The sequence below is a fragment of the Garra rufa genome, chromosome 2, assembly GCF_049309525.1.
Source record: "Garra rufa chromosome 2, GarRuf1.0, whole genome shotgun sequence".
Taxonomy (NCBI): domain Eukaryota; kingdom Metazoa; phylum Chordata; class Actinopteri; order Cypriniformes; family Cyprinidae; genus Garra; species Garra rufa.
Genome location: NC_133362.1, coordinates 10836830 through 10856147, shown reverse-complemented (window position 1 = coordinate 10856147; position 19318 = coordinate 10836830). Strand labels below are relative to the sequence as shown.

The window sequence follows — 19318 nt, the reverse complement described above, 5'->3', positions numbered from 1 at the left end:
TGTTTTAAGTTGACTAGTTACACAATAAAAAAAAAAAAATTCAATTCAGGAACTACACTTCCATTCCGGCGTAATAGTCCAGGAAGTTTGCTGCCGTAATATGGCCGAAGCAGGCGGAGTATTATCAGAAATGAGTTCCCAGCTAGTTTAGCATTTGCACATGTGCTGCATGGTATTACTGCTCCTGCTTCGGCCATATTACAGCAGCAAACTTCCTGGACTATTACGCCGGAATGGGAGTGTAGTTCTTAATCTTATCAGCCTAGAAACTCACAGCTTTGCATTTCCACCGGTCTTAGTACATGATATAACTACAGAAGAGTCAAGTTTTAAATAGGACAAATATCGAAACTCGTTGGTCATTTTTGAACGTGATGCTATTGGTCTAATAGGATTCAATGATCTATGCTAAGCTATGCTAAAAGTGATATCGCCAGAACAGGAAAACAGCTGAATGGATTTCAAAACGGTAAAACCCAACTTATTAACTCGAGGGGAGTTGGAGAATGAGCCTATTTCCAAAAAAAGTGGAGTGTTCCTTTAAAACAGGTGGTTTTTTGATCTGTGATGCGACTGTTGATCAGCTGTGTTCAGTTTTTCAATTGCACTGTTTGTTCGCTCGTTCTCTAACTGAACTAAATGATTTTATTACCATAAAAAAATCTAAATGTGGTGGTCAAGTGACAAAACTGGTGAAGGAAACATGTCAGAATGACCACTGGTCCACTGGTTAGTTATCCCGTTCCATCGTGAAGTCACATGATGTTTTTAATACGCATGGAGGAATTTATTCGGTAAAAGTGTTTCCATCGTAGTTTATGCGCATTTTTCCTTATCGGATAAAAAGTTTATCCTACTCAGTTGTGCGCATAAGTTTTTTATGTGCATTTTCGTGTTTCCATCCAGAGATTTTTTATGCAATATTCCAAAATGCGCATAAAAATAGGTGGATGGAAACGCAGCTACTGACAGTGACAAACCAACTGGCCAATATTAGACTATTTTAAGATTATCAGCATGTGTTGATAAGACAAGACATGCTCTCTATATATCCGCATTGGCTATTATATCTGCACTAGCTGTCAAAATTGAATGAACTTTGAGCTCAGACCTTAGCAGGCTGTAACTGAACCAATCCATCCACCACTGGGATCAAAGCCGCTGCTGCCACTGCACGGACGTCATCATCCAAATCCCGCAGGCCTTCTGTAATGGCAGGAAGAACCCGGGGCAGCAGCTCTGCGATCAAATCCTGAGGGTCAGCAAGATGACAATTTCAATTACAAGTACAACAGACTAAAGCATCACTATGTCCCTTTCAATCTCAGTCAATAAAAATGTAAGTCTCTTCCACCTGTCTGACAGCAAGAGCGTATTTAATGCCCAGCAGGCCACCGTGTCGAACCTCCCACTGATCTTCAGTTAGCAGCTTGAGCAGAATGTCCACAGTCATAGCAACGCCACTGTTCGCCATGTGCCGCAATGCCACACCTAGAGTCTGGGCACATGTCTCTCTGACAGGTGCAACCACCTGGAAAGATAAGAAAAAAAAATGAATACTTCCAAGACAACACCAAGAAAAACAAAGCCTTTGCATAAATAAAGAACAAAATGTCTCCTTCCAGAACAACAATTTACAAATAATTTACTCAGCCCCTTGTCACCCAAGATGTTTATGTCTTAGTCTTCAGTCATAAAGAAATTATGGTCTTTGAGGAAAGCATTTCAGGATTTTTCTCCATATAATGGACTTCAATTGTGTCACTGATATTGAACTTCTAAAATGCAGTGTAAATGCAACTTTAAAGGTCTCAAAACAATCCCAGCCAAGGAAGAAGGGTCTTATCTAGTGAAACAATCTGTAATTTTTTTTTTTGAAAAATAATTGTATACTTTAAGCACAAAAGCTTGTGTAACACTAGCTCTGGGATGCACGTCCTTGACACTACGTACTATGGAATCACGTCTAAGTTCATCGTCTGTGTACTCCAGCTCAAAAAGGTGAAAAACTACATCTCATTTTCTCCTACAACTTCAGAATCATCCGACAGTTCTACCTTTTTTGTTTGTAAACCGTGTTTAACTTACTTGCACTTCTTTAGTCTTTGCACGTTCGTTTTGTAAACACTGTGTGTAGTTCCGCCTAAGTTACGTGTGACTATTTGATGCGATTCTGTACTACATAGCGTAGTGAATTTTTTTTTTTTAATTTACAGATCGCTTCGCTAGATAAGACCCTTCTTCCTCGGTTGGGATTGTTTAGAGCCCTTAGAGGCTGCATTTAAACTGCATTTTAGAAGTTCAAAATCAGGGCTCAACTGAAATCCATTATATGAAAAAAAAATCCTGAAATGCTTTCCTCAAAAAGCATAATTTCTTTATGACTGAAGACAGACAGACATGAACATCTTGGATGACAAAGGGGGTGAGTAAATTATAAAACTGTTGTTCTGGAAGTGGAGTTCTCCTTTAAGGAAGCAACAGGCTACCACTAATTAAAAAAATAATAATAATAAAAGTTCAAAATGCATATTTATTCTGACAAAATTGCTTTTTGAAAACATTTGTTCAGTAGTGACTACAACACATTTACAAACAAGTACAGGTTCTAATGTCAGTCTTGTTCTACCACTAGGGGGCAACAGGGCTACAGATGTTAACAGACTAGAATTCAAGGATTACTTCACTTCCAGAATAAAAATTTCCTGATAATTTACTCACCTGTATGTCATCCAAGATTTCTTTCTTCCATTGAAAAAAGTAAGGTTTTCGAGGAAAACATTCCAGGATTATCTCCATGGACGTCAGTGGTTGCCAATGGGTTGAAGATCCAAATTGCAGTTTCAATACAGCTTCAAAGGGCTCTTTTTTATAAAATGACTGATCATTTGGCTAGATAAAGAATCTTATTCCTCGGGTGGGATCCTGCAGAGCCCTTTGAAGCTGCAGTGAAACTGCAATTTAGACCTTCAACCAGTTGATCCCCACTGAAGTCTACTACATAGAGAAAAATCCTGGAATGTTTTCCTCAGAAACCTTAATTTAATTTTGACTGATGAAAGAAAAACATGAACATCCTGGATGACATTGGGATGAGTCAATTATCAGGAAATGTTTATTCTGGAATTGAACTAATCTTTTCAGAAATTGAGAGGAAGATGACAAACCTCATCTGACACAAAGTCTCCAAATCTGTCCAGAGCAAAGACGCACAAAAGCCTGATGACCAAATCCTCCAGCCACTCCTGGTGTTGTCGCTCCATCTGAGAATGAAGAAAGTATCATCACACGCTGAACTCAATCTCTGACAGTGATAAGGTTCAATGAACTGATGAACACCTGTTCTGCTGTACTGCCAACAGCCTTTCCTCCACCAGTACCATGACACTTCAGCACTTCCCTCAATCCCGTGCCGGCACCGTGACGAATCTAGAAATACCACAGAACAGCTTACTGATCAATCCCTTTACTGTAAATGCACATACAAATAATAGTTTTTACTGCTCACCTTACATGCAATTGCAAACTGGCCTAAGATAATGTCTCAAAAAAAGCACACAATCAGCAGGCATCTGTATTGTTTTTAAGTAAAACTGAAACTGTAAGTAAAAGTTTAAAGTACTACAATCAATAAAACTAAACCAAAATAAGTAAATGAATAAATAAGCACAAACTGAACTCAAAATAAACAATATTAATAGTAATAATAAATATCTGAATAGTATAAAAATAATTGTGATGTAAAATGTTACTGTCAGGCATGACAGCAAGATAATTTACTGCAGTCTCAACTAAGGCTGGGAGACATATTGAATATTTATGATATATTCACAATGATTTAGCTGGCAATATAAAAGTTATGCAACATTATGAAATATGGCAATATTTTAATGCACTTTTTATTGGGCCATTAATTTTGCTAAGCACTGAGTGATTAGATTAGTTGTATGATCCCTCCTTGTCTTGCAGCCATTTCAGAGCAAACACGTTTTGTAAGAAACTCTTTTTCATTTCACCCAATTTTAGTTAAGCTTAGCTCTATTTAATGTGTTTATTCAGTACCTCCCACGATGGGTTGAAGAGATCATTGCACAGTTCATCACAGAAGCTTTCCAGGGGCCATTCCTGAGTCTGTGAAACAAAACAAAACAAAAAAGAAATGTATATATTAGACAGACACAGCTGACAGTTAAATGTGTGAAAGAAAAAGCAAGCATGTGTGCATGTCTCACACCTCCTCAAATAAACTGGAGTTATCTGGAACATTATCAATTAAGACTTTGCTGTCAGTCGCTGGCTGCTCAATGACTACATTTGTGGTTTTCCGGCGCTTCTCCTCTGGCTCTCCCTCAAAACTGTCATTGCTGTGGCAAGGAAACATAAGAGCAGTGGTCAGACTGACCGCCCACATCCCTATAAACTGCCATTATCTTTAAAGCCAACATGAAACACTGTTTATAGGGTTGGGAGCCTTCAGGCACAACACAATCTGACTCTGAAAATGATCTTCAATGCATCTCTAGGAGTGCAAATCTTTGACATGGGAAGTGGGCTGTGTAAAGCATTAAAGCTGTTCTAGAATATGTCTGCTTTCACCCACTAACAGAAAAAACAGGTGTGATAACCTAGAATCAGAAGTGATTTTGCAGCTCTGTGTAAATGCAATGCTGTGGAGCAATCTCAGCCTACATTGTTTTCCATGGCTTTGCACAAGAATAATCAACTATGCTTCCGGTATATAAAAAAAACAAAACAAAAAAAAAAGATTCCCTTTAAATCTAGTTCATGGTCCTTAAAGTTAAAGCTATAAATAAAACATGTACAGCCTCTTTGTCCTTGGCTGTTAAACTTCTACGAAAGTCAATATACCAAAAATATCTAAAAGTTAAACGTGACGTTTGATCAATAATGTTAAAAGGAAACACAAATGGATTAGAATGGCATCTCTACCTCTTCTCATTAGTATCCACGTCTCTGGATCTCTGCTTTGCCACAAGTTTTGCCATCCTCTTGGCTTTGTTCTTCTGTCGATTGCTCATGCCTGGACGAAACTCTGAATCTATGAGCTCTGCAGCCGGCTGAAGAGGAAAACACAAAATTAGGGCCGTCACTCATGATTATTTTTGTAACCGAATAATCGGTTGATTATTCTGGCGATTAATCAAGTAGCCAAATTGATTTTTTTGTGTTAATAAAAATAGACTTAAGGGAACAATAGCATTTAAATTGATTTAGAATGCATATAATAGCAATGCGACAATAATTAGTTCAAATAAAGTATCAAAAGCAAGTAATTATATGGTTTCACTGAACAAAACTTAAAATACATAACATATTATAAACAAGAGCTAATGTACAATACGTATTATAACAAATGACTACAGAGGGCACCAACGGCCTGACGATTGTTTTTATACTTTAGTGCGATCTAACCCTTGTTTAATATTGACTAAACATTTAATTCAAATGTCTACTTAATCTTTAATATATGGCCATTTCTTTACAACAGAAATGCTTCAGTCATTGTCATTTCCTAAATGTGTGGCCATCAAAACGTGTGAACTCAGAGCAAGGGTTTAAACTTTTATTTTGAAATTACGATGAACAGTTAGCATATTGACAAAAATATCGATGTATTCTTTTGTTGTTGCACAGTTTTATAAATGATTTACCTTACAAACCTGATGAAGAGGCGCACATTGCCATTCCAGATAAATGTTATAATAAACCCAAACTCACAACAATATGCAGATGGAATCTGAGACACTCCACGCATGGAAACGTTAACAGTTTGTGCAGAGCAGCATTTATTGTAAACTGAGGCACTCTGACATGCACGTACGTAACCTACACGCATGCAAATAATTAAAGCGCATATCAAACCTGCATCGCATATTCATTTAACTGAATCATAGAGTATCAATAGCATTATTCTTTATTATGATTTTTAAATGGGTTTAATATATCACACAGCCTTGGAAAACAGTCTAATAATACGTTTCATGGATTATCGTCAGAGGAATGCGCCACTTCCGGTATTTTGGTGGTTACTCGACACAAACAAAATGCGAGAGAGGAATTTTTAAAATAGAGTACTTAAATTGAATCGAGGAATTGTGACAGCTCTGCACAACACTGAATATTTTAATACATTAAAGGCCCTTTTACACCTGGTATTAGGGCTAAACAATAGTTGCAGTGATTTACGCATGTTCACCATCTTCTCTAATGTGAACCTTACAACTCAAAGCTTTCTGAAGCGTTTGGCATTGTAGGAGATTTCAGCACCACTTACCAAATGGTTGCGTGAGAAATGACAGCCCAGGCTTTTACCAGGCTGTGATCTGTTGGTACTGGAGGCACAAGCGTCCTCCAGGTCCTCGTCATTAAAAAGCTCCTCGGTGTCCATGCCGATCGCAGCACCCATATCCAATCCCAACTTCTTCTGTAATTGCTTCCTCTGCCGGGCCAAACGCTCTTTGGGATCTGTCTCACCTGAGAACAGAATGCAATCATGACTGAGAATGGCAAAGTCCAAGTCAATATTATCTATAATATACCAGTCTCTCAATATCAGCCATTTTATTGTATTGTCCACCAGGTAAAAAAAAATAAAAATCACTTGCATAGAAAAATAACGGCACTCACATTCACTAACTGTATCATTCACATTCATAGCACAAATGGTGCAGAATGAATTGCACAAGTTTTAAAACGAACACAAACTAAATAGAAAAAAATCAAGGTGTGCATGGAAAGATGGAGACGACAAATACTTCTATTCAAATTTCTTCCATACTGACATGCAAATAAAGGCACACTTATCACCTGAACCTCTTATGCACCTCTATAACAAAGAATGTCAAATGAACAACTGTTAATTTCCTTGTTACAGTCAAATTAAAATGGTATTCAAACCATACTGATTTGTTTTTCATGCAGAGTTATAATCATTTTCTGCACGTAGGCAAAAATTAATTAGTCCCAGTTGCATTTAAGCTAATTTACGTCTGAGGTACAAACTTGGTGCGGGATGAGTTGCATACTAAAAGTTTAATACCTGACATTAAGAATTTGAACAAAGTTCAACCCGAAGTATAAACCATAGTAATAACAACATGAACGTTACAAATCTGCAGTGTTAAAGGGTTAGTACACACAAAAATGAAAATGAGCCCATGATTTACTCACCCTCAAAGCTTCCTAGGTGTAAATGACCGGCAGGGATGGAAATTAACTTTTTTGTCCACCGGCCAGTGTGGCTGGTGGATTTCAAAATCTACCAGCTACTAAATGTTTTTACCAGCCACTTTTTGTTTTTAACTGACAATGTGTAGCTGCATGTGAAAATTAATACTACAAGATCTACTATACTTGAGCAGTTTATTTAATCGCAAGTCTCAAAATACTGACATTTTCACCGATTTTTTCTATCATGATACAGAGCTATCTTCACAACTACACAACTTATTGCCCACATACTATAACAGCCTAGATATTTTATGTAGCCTAATTTGCGCGCATTGGGGAGTCGCTCTCTTAACGCAGGGTATTAAAGTTGCTTTTGAATGCGCGTGCGCGTTTTACTTTTGGTTTCGTTTTTACTATAGCGCGAAACTCTCGGCAGCGTAGAGCGTGCATTCTAAAATACAAGAGATTACTTAACAAAACCATTTGGGTGGACACCAATGGGATTTTGAAAAGCGCGTCCCCAGTGGAAATTACGCCCCTGTGTGAGTGGAACTCTGCCGCCGAGTTATCATCTGATGTGAATGAATGCCACGTTGTACAGTATATTGAGAAAGACGCGCCATGAATTGCATCTGACAGAATGTGCGCTGTAGCACGAAATACAATATATTTCTTCAAAAGCAGATTGTAAAGATATTTTAACAGACCTCTTAATGCCTGTGATGTATCGCCACATTTTTTTGAAGGCGTGTCTCCGCTAAAAGTGTCCACCGCCGTCTTCTTCTTCGTGTATTTTAACGGTAGTTCGCAACCAACGTTAAGGTGCATTACCGCCTCACGCCGTCCGGTTGAAGTATGTTATTTTTATTTACCTGCCACGGTGGCCGGTGGGTGAAGCGACTTTACCCGCCACAACACAAAATCACCCGCATTTGGCTGGTGGCAGGTGCTAATTTCCATCCCTTTGTTTTGCCCTCTACGCTTCTGTGTTCGTCATTTCTGAGAAGAACATATACGTCTTACGTCATTCACTCAAACAGCTTTGGTGTACAACAGTTACCGCAAACTAGAGAAAAGTGGTTATTACGTTTAAAATATGGATATTTTTCTTACAAAAACACATTGATTCGCTACAGGAGGCCTTTATTTACCCCACGGAGCTGTGTGGAGCACTTCTTATTATGGATGGATGCACTTTATTAGACTGTTGAACAAAAACACCCACCGCCATTATAAAGTTTGGAAGAGTTAGAATTGGATTCGACTGAAAGAAGAAAGTCATATACACCTAGGATGCCTTGAGGGTAAGTAAATCATGGGCTAATTTTAATTTTTTGGCAGAACTAACCCTTAAACACACATGAGAGAGATATAACCCTACCTGACTTGTCATCTTGCAGCTCAAATTCAGCACCTGCGGAGCCAAGCAGCGATGCTCCATGCTTGAGCAGACGGGAGATATCAAACCTGTAGAAACTCAGCCTGTCTGAGGAGTTGTCCTCTGGAGACATATCTTCTGCACACACCTCTGAGAAAAGACAACATGCATTAAAGCACTCGCTCTGCTCAAGACGATCATTAGACAGAAGCCTAAGACTTGTTAGCTGTTAACGTGCCATGTGGAATTACCACTGCAGGATCAAACTGGTGTTGATTTGCATTCGACAGCCTTGATAAAAATGACAAAAGAACTAGCTACCACAACAAGCCTTTCTGTAAAAAATTTGACTGAAAAACTCAAAACGTCCAGTTCTCTAGCAATGAAATGTGGGATTATTTAGCTCACCGTCTTTTGGCTTTGGAGCTGGGTTCCATTCTGGAATATTCTTCACTATGGCTTCGACAGCTTGTCCCGCTGCGATTCGTGTATCCCAATTTGGACTCCTCAAGTATGTTAAAACCTATTGAGCCCAGAGGAAAGGAAAACAGATCAATAATCTGAGGAGTTCAAATTTAGCTCCAGGAAGCTTTGTTCAAATGAACAAAACATTATGCAAATAAGTAACCTTACAAACGTTTACCAAAATGCTAGTGCTATGAAGTTTCTCTGTTGGTCTTTTCACAATTAAAATCATAAACCCAGTCATTCAGAAAACAAAACAAAAAAAGCACCACTAAAAACACACAGGATTGTAGGATACCAAATTTTAAAAGAGTCATGTTTTTTTTATGTAATGTAATTATGTAAATATGTGAGGAATTCAATAACATGGCACAGATCTCAAAGCACAATGATAATGCCATCTGACATCACCACTTCACCTTATGTAAGAGGATGTAGCTATTCTTTCAGTTGGTTCAATTCTAATTTGTTTTCAAATCCAGTCTTTACCTCTACACTGACATTTTGCACGTAATTAACTTAAATCTATTAGTTCAGATCGACAGTCCGCATCTTCAACCATAGCTATAGCAGTGATACAAGTGTCAGCATGATGCCAAAAGACTTCTTCATTCAATCAGTAGTCAATGTAGAAAGAGAGAACTGAACATTTTGCTTCTGCTCATGTCTATTATCTCATTGTGATGCAAGATACACACATATATGCTACCAGTCAAAAGTTTTAAAGATTTGTAATATTTTTCTAAAAGAATTCTCTACTGCTCACCAAGCCACATTTTATCCACAATACAGCAAAAGCGGTAATATTGTGAAATATTTTTACCATTTAAAAATAACTGCTTTCAATGTGGATATATTTTAAAATGTAATTTATTTCTGGCATCATTACTTTAGTCTTCAGTGTCACATTATCCTTTAGAAATCATTCTAATATGCTGATTTTCTGTTGAAGAAACATTTTTATCATCATCATCATCATCATCAATATTTAAAACAGTTGAGTAGATTTTTTTCAGTATTCTTTGACAAATAGAAAGATACAAAGATCAGCATTAATCTGAAATATTCAAAATACCATTCAAAACTTTACTTTTATTCAGCAAGGATGCTTTAAATGATAAAGACAATGCTTATTACAAATAAAAATGATAATGTTTTTTTGAGCAGCAAATCAGAATAATTATATTTAGGGCTGCAACAACGAATCGATAAAATCGATAAAAATCGATTACTAAAAGCGTTGGCAACGAATTTCATAATCGATTCGTTGTGTCGCGCGACGCAGAGACATTTGGTTGTTATTATATATATTTAAAAAAAATTGAGCGCAGAGCGGAGTGGACACATTCGGTCTCTCTCCCGCACTGATGCCAGCAGAGTTCGGCACCTCATAAGCTGTGTTTCCATCCAAAAATGCGAATTTAACTTATGCGCAAAACTGGAACATTTGAGCATAAAGCACCGTTTCTACATTATATATATATGCTGCCCCGATTTATATCAAACATGTTTGATATTTAAGCCTACTTTGGCTAGCGTACTTTCACAGCAGCCAATGCTCGATCGCAAAACAGCTGCTGTACGGGTCGTTGGATAGTGGAGATGGAGAAAACTACTTCTATAGTTTTTGTAACACTGTCTGTCTGTATAATGTGTCGAAAACATACCACAACCGTAAGGAGAAAGAGGAGCTCTGCTGAGGTGAAATCGTCTCAGTTTTGAATAGGGCTGTGACGGTGGCACGTTGTTTTTTTATATATAGCCTACACTTCAGTCAGCTAACAAGCAGCCTAAAAACGCTAAAATAAATCAAAGAAATAATATATTTAATTAAGAAAGTAGCCTAAGAATATTATATAGGTTATTAAACAAACATTCCTTGTAAAAATGTCCGACAGCTCATCAATTTTTGGCCGACTGAATTTCCAGTCCGACTGTCTTTTTTTCTCTTTCTCTTCCTCATTACACAGCTGCTGATTTTAATAGCAAAGTGATTACATTTATTTTCGTTCCTTTAGTTTATAAAGTTAATTTAGAGATATATTTGGAACACTTTGTTTGTTAAATTCAAGTTTTTGTTTTTTTAAAGTTATACATTGCAAACAGCGGCAGACAGATCAAAAGCCTGCTTAATTCATCGCGATTTAAATTAAAATCCATTGATATAAAAAAACTTAAAACATATCACAATATTAGTTTAATCATTCAATCAATATAAATCCAAAGTTTGTGCGGAGAGAAGCGCGCTTTGCAGGACATGGAGACGCCAGTGCAATGTGGAATGTTTTTTTTTGCTCATAAAGGTAAGAGTAATTTACCACCCGGGCCGGAACTGTAAAGGGTCTACCTTAGTTTGTGTGTACTAACAGTATCAACAAAATGTGCTCTTAAAGAAAACAAACAGAATACGCTTGATATCTTTGGTTTAAACAGGAGCGCTTCACAATAATTAACCGAAACCCAGGTAATTGCCTCACAAACACAATATCTATAGAAAGCTTTAAATTATTATTTTACTATAAAACGAAATAATTAAAATCGAAAACAAAACTCTTTTATTAGCTAATCCATAAAGATGCATTAGGCATTAATGAGCAGATGGCAGGATCGTCAATTTCATCTTTGCAATACTGAATCAGAAAATACTAGTTTATTAATAAGTAATTCGAATATTTTCTTAATTTTTGCCTTGACACATTCATGGTAATTACTTTTGCTGGGGCTTTGAGGCCAGTTTTGCGTGCATTTGAATGCGGAACTCTTCCAGCTGGTCGCTGCTGATGGCAGGACACTAAACACCGCCATGGCAGAATGAATGTAGCAGAAAGTTAGTCAAGTTATCCCGTTCCAGCGTGCAAAGTCACATGACTTTTTTAATGCGCACTGAGGAATTTAATTTGAGAGGCTTCTTGATGGGAAATGCAGCATGTACACCACAGCAAGCCGCTGTCTTGACGGATAGTAATTTTAGTTTATTTAGTCTATATATTTGGCAGATGTAAAGCATACATGTGTATGTTTTTTGTGTTAGTCCATTTTTATTTTATTATTATTATTATAACAGTTCAAGGAGCAACATGTTCGTGCACTTTCTAAAGATTTTAGTTCTGTTTTTGAATAAAGGGTTGTAAATCCCTTGTTTTTTTTATATCCGATTCATCGATTAATCGAAAAAAATAATCGACAGATTAATCGATTATTAAAATAATCGTTAGTTGCAGCCCTAATTATATTAAGTATATACAAGTAATTATACTAAAAATTTAGCTTTGAAATCACAGGAAAAAAACTACATTTTAAAATATTCAACTACAAAGCAGTTATTTTAAATAGTAAAAATATTTCAACATTTTCACTGTTTTTGCTGTACTTTGGATCAAAGAAATGCAGGCTTGGTGAGCAGAGGAGACTTTTTTTTAAAAACATTAAAAACTTCTGACTGGTACATATGTAGGCAAAGAGAAATAATTGGATTTTTTTGTTAACCTCAAATTCCATGCGTGTGTTTTTTTACATTTACATTCAAGAGTCTGAGCAGTTCATAAAAGTGTTTTCGCATAACATATGAGAGCATTGTGAATAACAGATGGCAAGCATGCATTCTGGAACGCTGTTAGGAAAGGCATTCTTCCTGTACAAATACAAACAGGTGCTACTAGTACAAAAATACAGACACACTGTACATTTGCAGATCAGAATCAATTCTATGAGTTTAATGTGTTTTTCGCTCTTTAAGCTACTAGATGAGTCTGATATGTCAAAGTCAAAACATCAAAAATCAGATATAACCAAGCCTAAACGCTTACCTTTGATAACAGGTTATTAAGCTCGTGTGGATGAAGCTTAACAACATCTCCCAACTGTTGAGCAGCTGCTTTACGGGTAACAGGAGTTGTACCTGTATCCAGTAAGATAAACAGACGTTCCAACCTGGAGACAGTGAGACAGGATGTTATTATTAACACAATGAAGATCTGAGTGTCAGTACAATTCTACAATGTTATAAATTGATCACTCAGGCCACGGTCATAATAGACTTCGAGCATGCAAAATTTCTTCACACACTACAACATTTAACCTGAAGTTTTCCCATACAGCACTGTCACAAAGTGATGTGCTAATCTGCAAGTAGAACTGTTTTATTGCTTATATCACCCCAAAATGTAAACTATGTGTAAAGTTGGATATACATTACACCCAACTTTATCGCGTTCATACAGTATTACATATATAATTTGCATGAATATACAAATATACTCAGATACACATCTCTACGTCAGCTAAATGATAATACAAGACAGGAAGATGTTAAGATGTAAGCATTATCTTCATGATTTTCTATACGAATGAAACTTGAATTGAATATCACTTTCGCAGGTCAGAGCTCACCAAACAAATTCTGGTGTGTTGTGAAATTCGCTTCCCAAAATCTCATGAAACAGTAGAAAGTTTTCTCTATGCAAAATAAAGCTTTCGTTTACATTTAGCTGGGGTTTATTCCACCTAATAGCACCAGTGGTATTGGACACAAATATACAGTCAAGGTCAAAAGTTTACATACACCTTGCAGAATCTGCAAAATGTTGATTATTTTATCAAAATAAGAGGGATCATACAAAATGTTATTTTTTTTATTAGAATAATAGATTACACATTAAAGGCGTTTACATATAGTCCACAAGAGAAAATAATAGTTCATAAGTTCATAAGTTTACACACACTTGATTCTTAATAGGGTGTTGTTACCTGAATGATCCACAGCTGTTTTTTTGTTTAGTGATATTTGTTCATGAGTCCCTTGTTTGTCCTGAACAGTTAACCTGCCTGCTGTTTACACAAATTATTTGGTTTTTCAGCATTTGTGTGTATTTGAATCCTTTAATGACTGTATGATTTTGAGATACATCTTTTCACACTGAGGACAACTGAGGGACTCATATGCAACCATTACATTAGGTTCAAACACTCACTGATGCTTCAGTAGAAAAAAAACCCCAATGCATTAAGGGGTAAAAACTTTTTGAATTTCAATATCAGGGAAAATATAAATTATTTTGTCTTCTGAGAAACATGTAAGCATTTTCTGTAGCTTCTGAAGGGCAGTACTAAATGAAAAAAAAAAAACATTTAGTCAAAATAAGAAATATGTACACATTCCATTTAGGGATGCTCATATTGACCGTTTAACCGTTAACCGACAGTAAGAATTTTAACCGATTATTACTATCAGTTAAACGGTTTAAAAGGGTTTTTTTCTATTTTTTTTTTTTTTTACGCTTGCTGCATGGTGAAAGAAATAATGATATTTGTAAGTTATCTGTTTACTCACGCGCGCGTGTCGACACGTGCAGTGTGGCTGTACAGACATATTTCGCTTCACCTTTACTTAGTAAACAGATGTAGTATATGCAACTCAGTGGCAAGTGGCGTTATTGGGTTATCAGAGAGTGAATCCGTGAGTGAATGTATTCAAGTTCTGAATGAATTATAGTCTAGAAAGTGCGCAATAGGCGCTCCCGTTACAATCACTGGAAAGCTATCACCTACCTAGAGTAGTTCATCGCAATCTCATAAAGTTATTAAAAAGTAATAAAATAACCTTTACACTGCACAATTAATCTCTTATTTATATAATGCCAACACTTTCTTTGTTTTAATAAGAGAGTTCGCGAAAGTGTAGAAATCAGCAAAACTGAAACCGGCACTTTGGTTGGTGAGTGGATTGAAACATAGCCTCCTCTGATTGGCCACAGTGATAATCGAATCAACATACATGTCTGTGATTGGCTATTGCTGAACGCTGTAAAACACGCGCTTCTCCACACGCATATGACAGTGGATGGAAGTCCCGAACCGCAAATTGAAAGGGTTTTTGTGATGGTGTTTTGTTCGCCGATCTAAGAGTTAACAGGCAGCGGTCCTGCCTATCCGTACAGCATGTGGACATGTTAAAAATTAGGCACACTGAGGTATTGGCTGGCCTGCTATATATTTTTATGTCCGATGAGAACAATAAGACCGGTACAGTTCTTCAAAGCGCATAAAAGGATTCAGTGTGTTTTAGTTTTGTCATCTTAATTAGCTAGTTATTTAATTTATACATATTTAGTGTAGGCCTATTTATATTATTCTTTTTTTTCATTCAGAACCGCTTCTGATGCGTGATAATTTAAGTATATGTCAATACAGTTTTTGTTGTTGCTCTCTATGCTGCTGTTTGCACGTTAAAATAAAACATTTGCTTGTATTTTTAATGTATCATCACAGATACTCGTGCATTCTATTTTTATTTTAAACTAATTTATTATTCTAATTTTATCAGTTAACGGTTAATGTTCGGATAACGAGCAGCAGTTGTCGGTCAGGAAAATTAACCGAAATGAGCATCCCTAATTCCATTTAAAAGTTTACACCCCTCTCTCTTAATGCATTTTTTACTTTACTTCTGGAGCATCAGTGAGCATTGAATCTTCTGTAATAGTTGCATATGAGTCCCTTAGTGTTAAAAGATGGATCTCAAAACCATACAGTCATTGTTGGAAAGGGTTCAAATACACAAAAATGCTTAAAAAAAAAATTTATGGGACCTGAAGGATTTTTCTGAAGAACAGTGGGAAGTTTAACTGTGCAGGACAAACAAGGGACTCAAGAACAGGGTAATTTTTTTTATAAAATCACCTATTATTTTCTTGTGTGGGCTATATGTAAACACCTTTAATGTGAAATATTAAATTAAAATAACATGCATGTTGTATGATCCCTCTTATTTTGGAACAATAATTAACATTTAGCAGATTCTGCAAGGTGCATGTAAACTTGACCTCAACTGTATCTAATGGTCTGGATGCATTACATTTCTTAATGAACCATTTATTATAACTAATAGCTGGTCATGTGATCAACGTGGCGTCGCCCATGTAGAACAGATGCTTTCCATGAGGGAATCTTTTCACTCATTTATTTGCGTCAACTTTAATTATTAAAAAATAATTTTTACTTGTACAAACAGACATATCCTGGCAGCTTTCCTCACACCATCCTGTCAGACGCGTTATATAACGCCACATTAATCTACTGCATCTACTGAAGAGATGGGTTAGGAGAAATAAGTGCTGCCTTCAGTTTGTCTGGATTTTAAAACGATGTATATACCTCAGTGACAGTGCCCAGTCTGGAGAGGGCTGACACTGCGTGGGGTTAGTCCACTAATCACCCGTGGATTTACACATTATCGGAGATTTACCAGGATGAAGTAGATCATTATGGCAGAGCACAAACTGTAGGATTCATAACGCACATGCACTATCAGATAAAATACGATATACTGCATTAAATAACACAATCTGACAGGTCAATATGCTGGAGGTTATAATGCTTTTGCAGTATTCGGTTATGAGGAATTACGTATAACGTTAGTTATTTTAAAACACTGACCGTTAGTAAGAGCTCGACTGTCAGACATTTTACCCATAATGTGTATATCCTAAAGTGTTAGGAATTGGAAAACCCAGCTGATTTTGCAAATCAACCATTATCCACCGACTCACCTTGAAACAGCCATATGAGCTGCTCGGGTGTCCGGATTTGGATCCGGGCGCGGGGTTCGGGTTCAGGTTCCTGACCGTGGCGTGCGCGGACAGGCCCGATCTCTCACGCACTGCCTCAAAATCGGACTGCTCGCTTATTAAATATTTCCCACAGCGCCCAAAGACGCCGAGTAACACCTACGCCAGCGTACAGATTGATTCAGCCCTCAGCACTTCCCCGAAAACGGTATTTTAATCGAATAAACGGGGGAAAATAATTTTGTTGATCACAAAAGAGAATCCAGGCGGCTGGTTTTATATGAGGAGCCATCTTGCATTTATTCCTTCCTCCATGGTAGGCGCGCCGTGATTGGTTACATGGGCTCCAGCTGACCAATCACAACGCACTTTTCAAAAGGAAGCACACGAGACGAGAAAAACATTCTCCGGAAACACGATTTTTAATCTCCATTTCAGTAGAAATATTTTTATAGGGTTGGGTGGGAAACATTTATTTTGTTTCTGTATTTTTTTGCAAATTCGTATTTGAGATTTTTAATAAAATAATTTCAATCGATAACAATGATCTGTAACACGACTTGCCTTCCCCAGAACTGATGCTAGCATGACCACTTCACGGAAAATTTCACTTGCACAAAGACAAGCATCGACTTGAGAAAAGGAATCTGATGAGAAAACTTTTTGAATCACTCATATGACAAGTAGATGTATATAAAACTAAATAAACTGTATGGTTATTTATATATGTGAATATTTATGTGTACGTGTACTTTTTAATTAATTATATTTATTTATTGCTTAGTAAATTATATTTTATATTTGTTAATATATTTATTAAGTGTATATGTGCCTTTTCACTTACAAATATAATTAGAACTAAATATAAAAAATTAATATTGCAAAAAATGTAGGCAAAATGTTCTATTCTCTACATTTCTTTAATAGTTTTGTGTAACTAGTCTTGTGGTTGACGGTGGTTTCTATCTGTGTTTTGCCTCCCTCTGGCGGCGACCCAGAGTATGTTCATTTAGCTGGTCAGATTTGTAACAATATGACGATTTACAATATTAACACAGTGTTAATGCTTTTAAAACGTCTGATTTATGAAAGTGCTGTACACGGGAAACCTGTTGACTTCCAAAAATCCTGTCAACATCTCATCACATGAGGCCTGAAATACATCAGCTGGTGAAATGTTCACCTTTTGGGTGATGACTGCTGACTGGCCTCATTATTTTATTATTTTAAAGACTACTTTGCTCTTCATCTTATTTTTCCCGTAAGAGTTGGCGCGGCCATTTGTAAATTTAATAATATTAATTATTAATAATATGTCTGGTTTCCGGTCTCATCTACGTCCAGCTATTTTTAGCTGCTATTTGTACAAAACAGCTCATTTTGTTGCTTGATATGCATATTGCTGTGTCTTATCATATTATTTTAATGTATCATCTTAATTATGAGCACACTGGTTTGTAGTTTAAACAGTTTTACCGTTTACTGCACATTCTTTTCTTATTTCCCTATAGAGGCTAATGAACCGGAAGTCTCGCTTATAGGCTTACTTCTGCATTGAAGATTAAGGTGGATATATTCAACTACAAAAAGCAGAAGCAGAACCATGAAGGATTGATGCCAAAAAATGTATAATATCCAATACTGGACCACATCACTCCACTCCACATCAAATATTAAAATCTGTGTTAAAATGGGTGCTTCAGATTAACAGTGTTCTACTGATGGAGATTCGTACTTTCAGATTATTAATTAATAAATTATTTTAATTAATGCATATTTATGCATATTAAAAAAAAGGTGCATTCTTTGACAGTGCACTGTTTGTTATTGTATTAAATCCTCCTCCTTCACTTCCTTCGTGTTCTAGCTGCAAGTTTTTCTATTTATTTACCAAAGGCTCCACGTCAGTTTCTAAATATGAATATAACATGCTCTAAATGGTTTTAGTCCAAATGCTCTGTTGTCATGACAACAGTTCCTGTGTGTGTGTGTGTGTGTGTGTGTGTGTGTGTGTGTGTGTGTGTGTGTGTGTGTGTGTGTGTGTGTGTGTGTGTGTGTGTGTGTGTGTGTGTGTGTGTGTGTGTGTGTGTGTGTGTGTGTGTGTGCACCTGGTATTCATCACGTTGTGGGGACCAAATGTCCCGACAAGGATAGGAATACCAGTAGATTTTAACCTTGTGGGGACATTTCTCAGGTCCCCATGAGGAAACAGGCTTATAAATCATGCACAATGAGTTTTTTTGAGGAAGTAAAAGTGTGCACAATCTCCTGTGAGGGCTAGGTTTAGGTGTAGGGTAGGTCTAGGGCAATAGAAAATACGGTTTGTACAGTATGAAAACCATTACGCCTATGGAATGTCCCCATAAAACATGTAAACCCAACATGCGTGTGTGTGTGTGTGTGTGTGTGTGTGTGTGTGTGTGTGTGTGTGTGTGTGTGTGTGTGTGTGTGTGTGTGCTGAAAGCCACTGTTCCAGTTCAGAGGTAGACACTGGTTTTTATTGGTCTAAAGTTTGTCCATCTATAAAATTGCTGTTTTCTTTCTTTCTGAACAGGAACAGTTCATTTATCATGCACTCATTCTCCAGTGTTCACTGAATTTATTTATACACTACCAGTCAAAAGTGTTTGATAATTTGTAATGGTTCTGTTCATCAAGCCTGCATTTATTTGATCCAAAATACAGCAAAAGCAGTAATATTGTAAAATATTTTTACTAT

General features: G+C 36.7%; 1 protein-coding gene across 1 annotated transcript in view; it reads right to left on the bottom strand.

Annotated features, from left to right (window-relative positions):
* btaf1 (BTAF1 RNA polymerase II, B-TFIID transcription factor-associated) overlaps positions 1 to 16860 on the bottom strand; it is a 45899-nt gene extending 29039 nt beyond the window's left edge. The window contains exons 1-12 of the mRNA XM_073834862.1: positions 16582 to 16860; positions 12841 to 12964; positions 8978 to 9092; positions 8573 to 8719; positions 6296 to 6495; positions 4951 to 5078; positions 4235 to 4364; positions 4063 to 4131; positions 3340 to 3429; positions 3168 to 3263; positions 1355 to 1531; positions 1112 to 1252 (exon numbers count right to left, since the gene is read on the bottom strand). Coding sequence (XP_073690963.1) covers positions 1112 to 1252; positions 1355 to 1531; positions 3168 to 3263; positions 3340 to 3429; positions 4063 to 4131; positions 4235 to 4364; positions 4951 to 5078; positions 6296 to 6495; positions 8573 to 8719; positions 8978 to 9092; positions 12841 to 12964; positions 16582 to 16595 — 1431 coding nt within the window. The 5' untranslated portion in view covers positions 16596 to 16860. The remainder of the gene's footprint in view (positions 1 to 1111; positions 1253 to 1354; positions 1532 to 3167; positions 3264 to 3339; positions 3430 to 4062; positions 4132 to 4234; positions 4365 to 4950; positions 5079 to 6295; positions 6496 to 8572; positions 8720 to 8977; positions 9093 to 12840; positions 12965 to 16581) is intronic.
* Positions 16861 to 19318: the final 2458 nt, after the last annotated feature.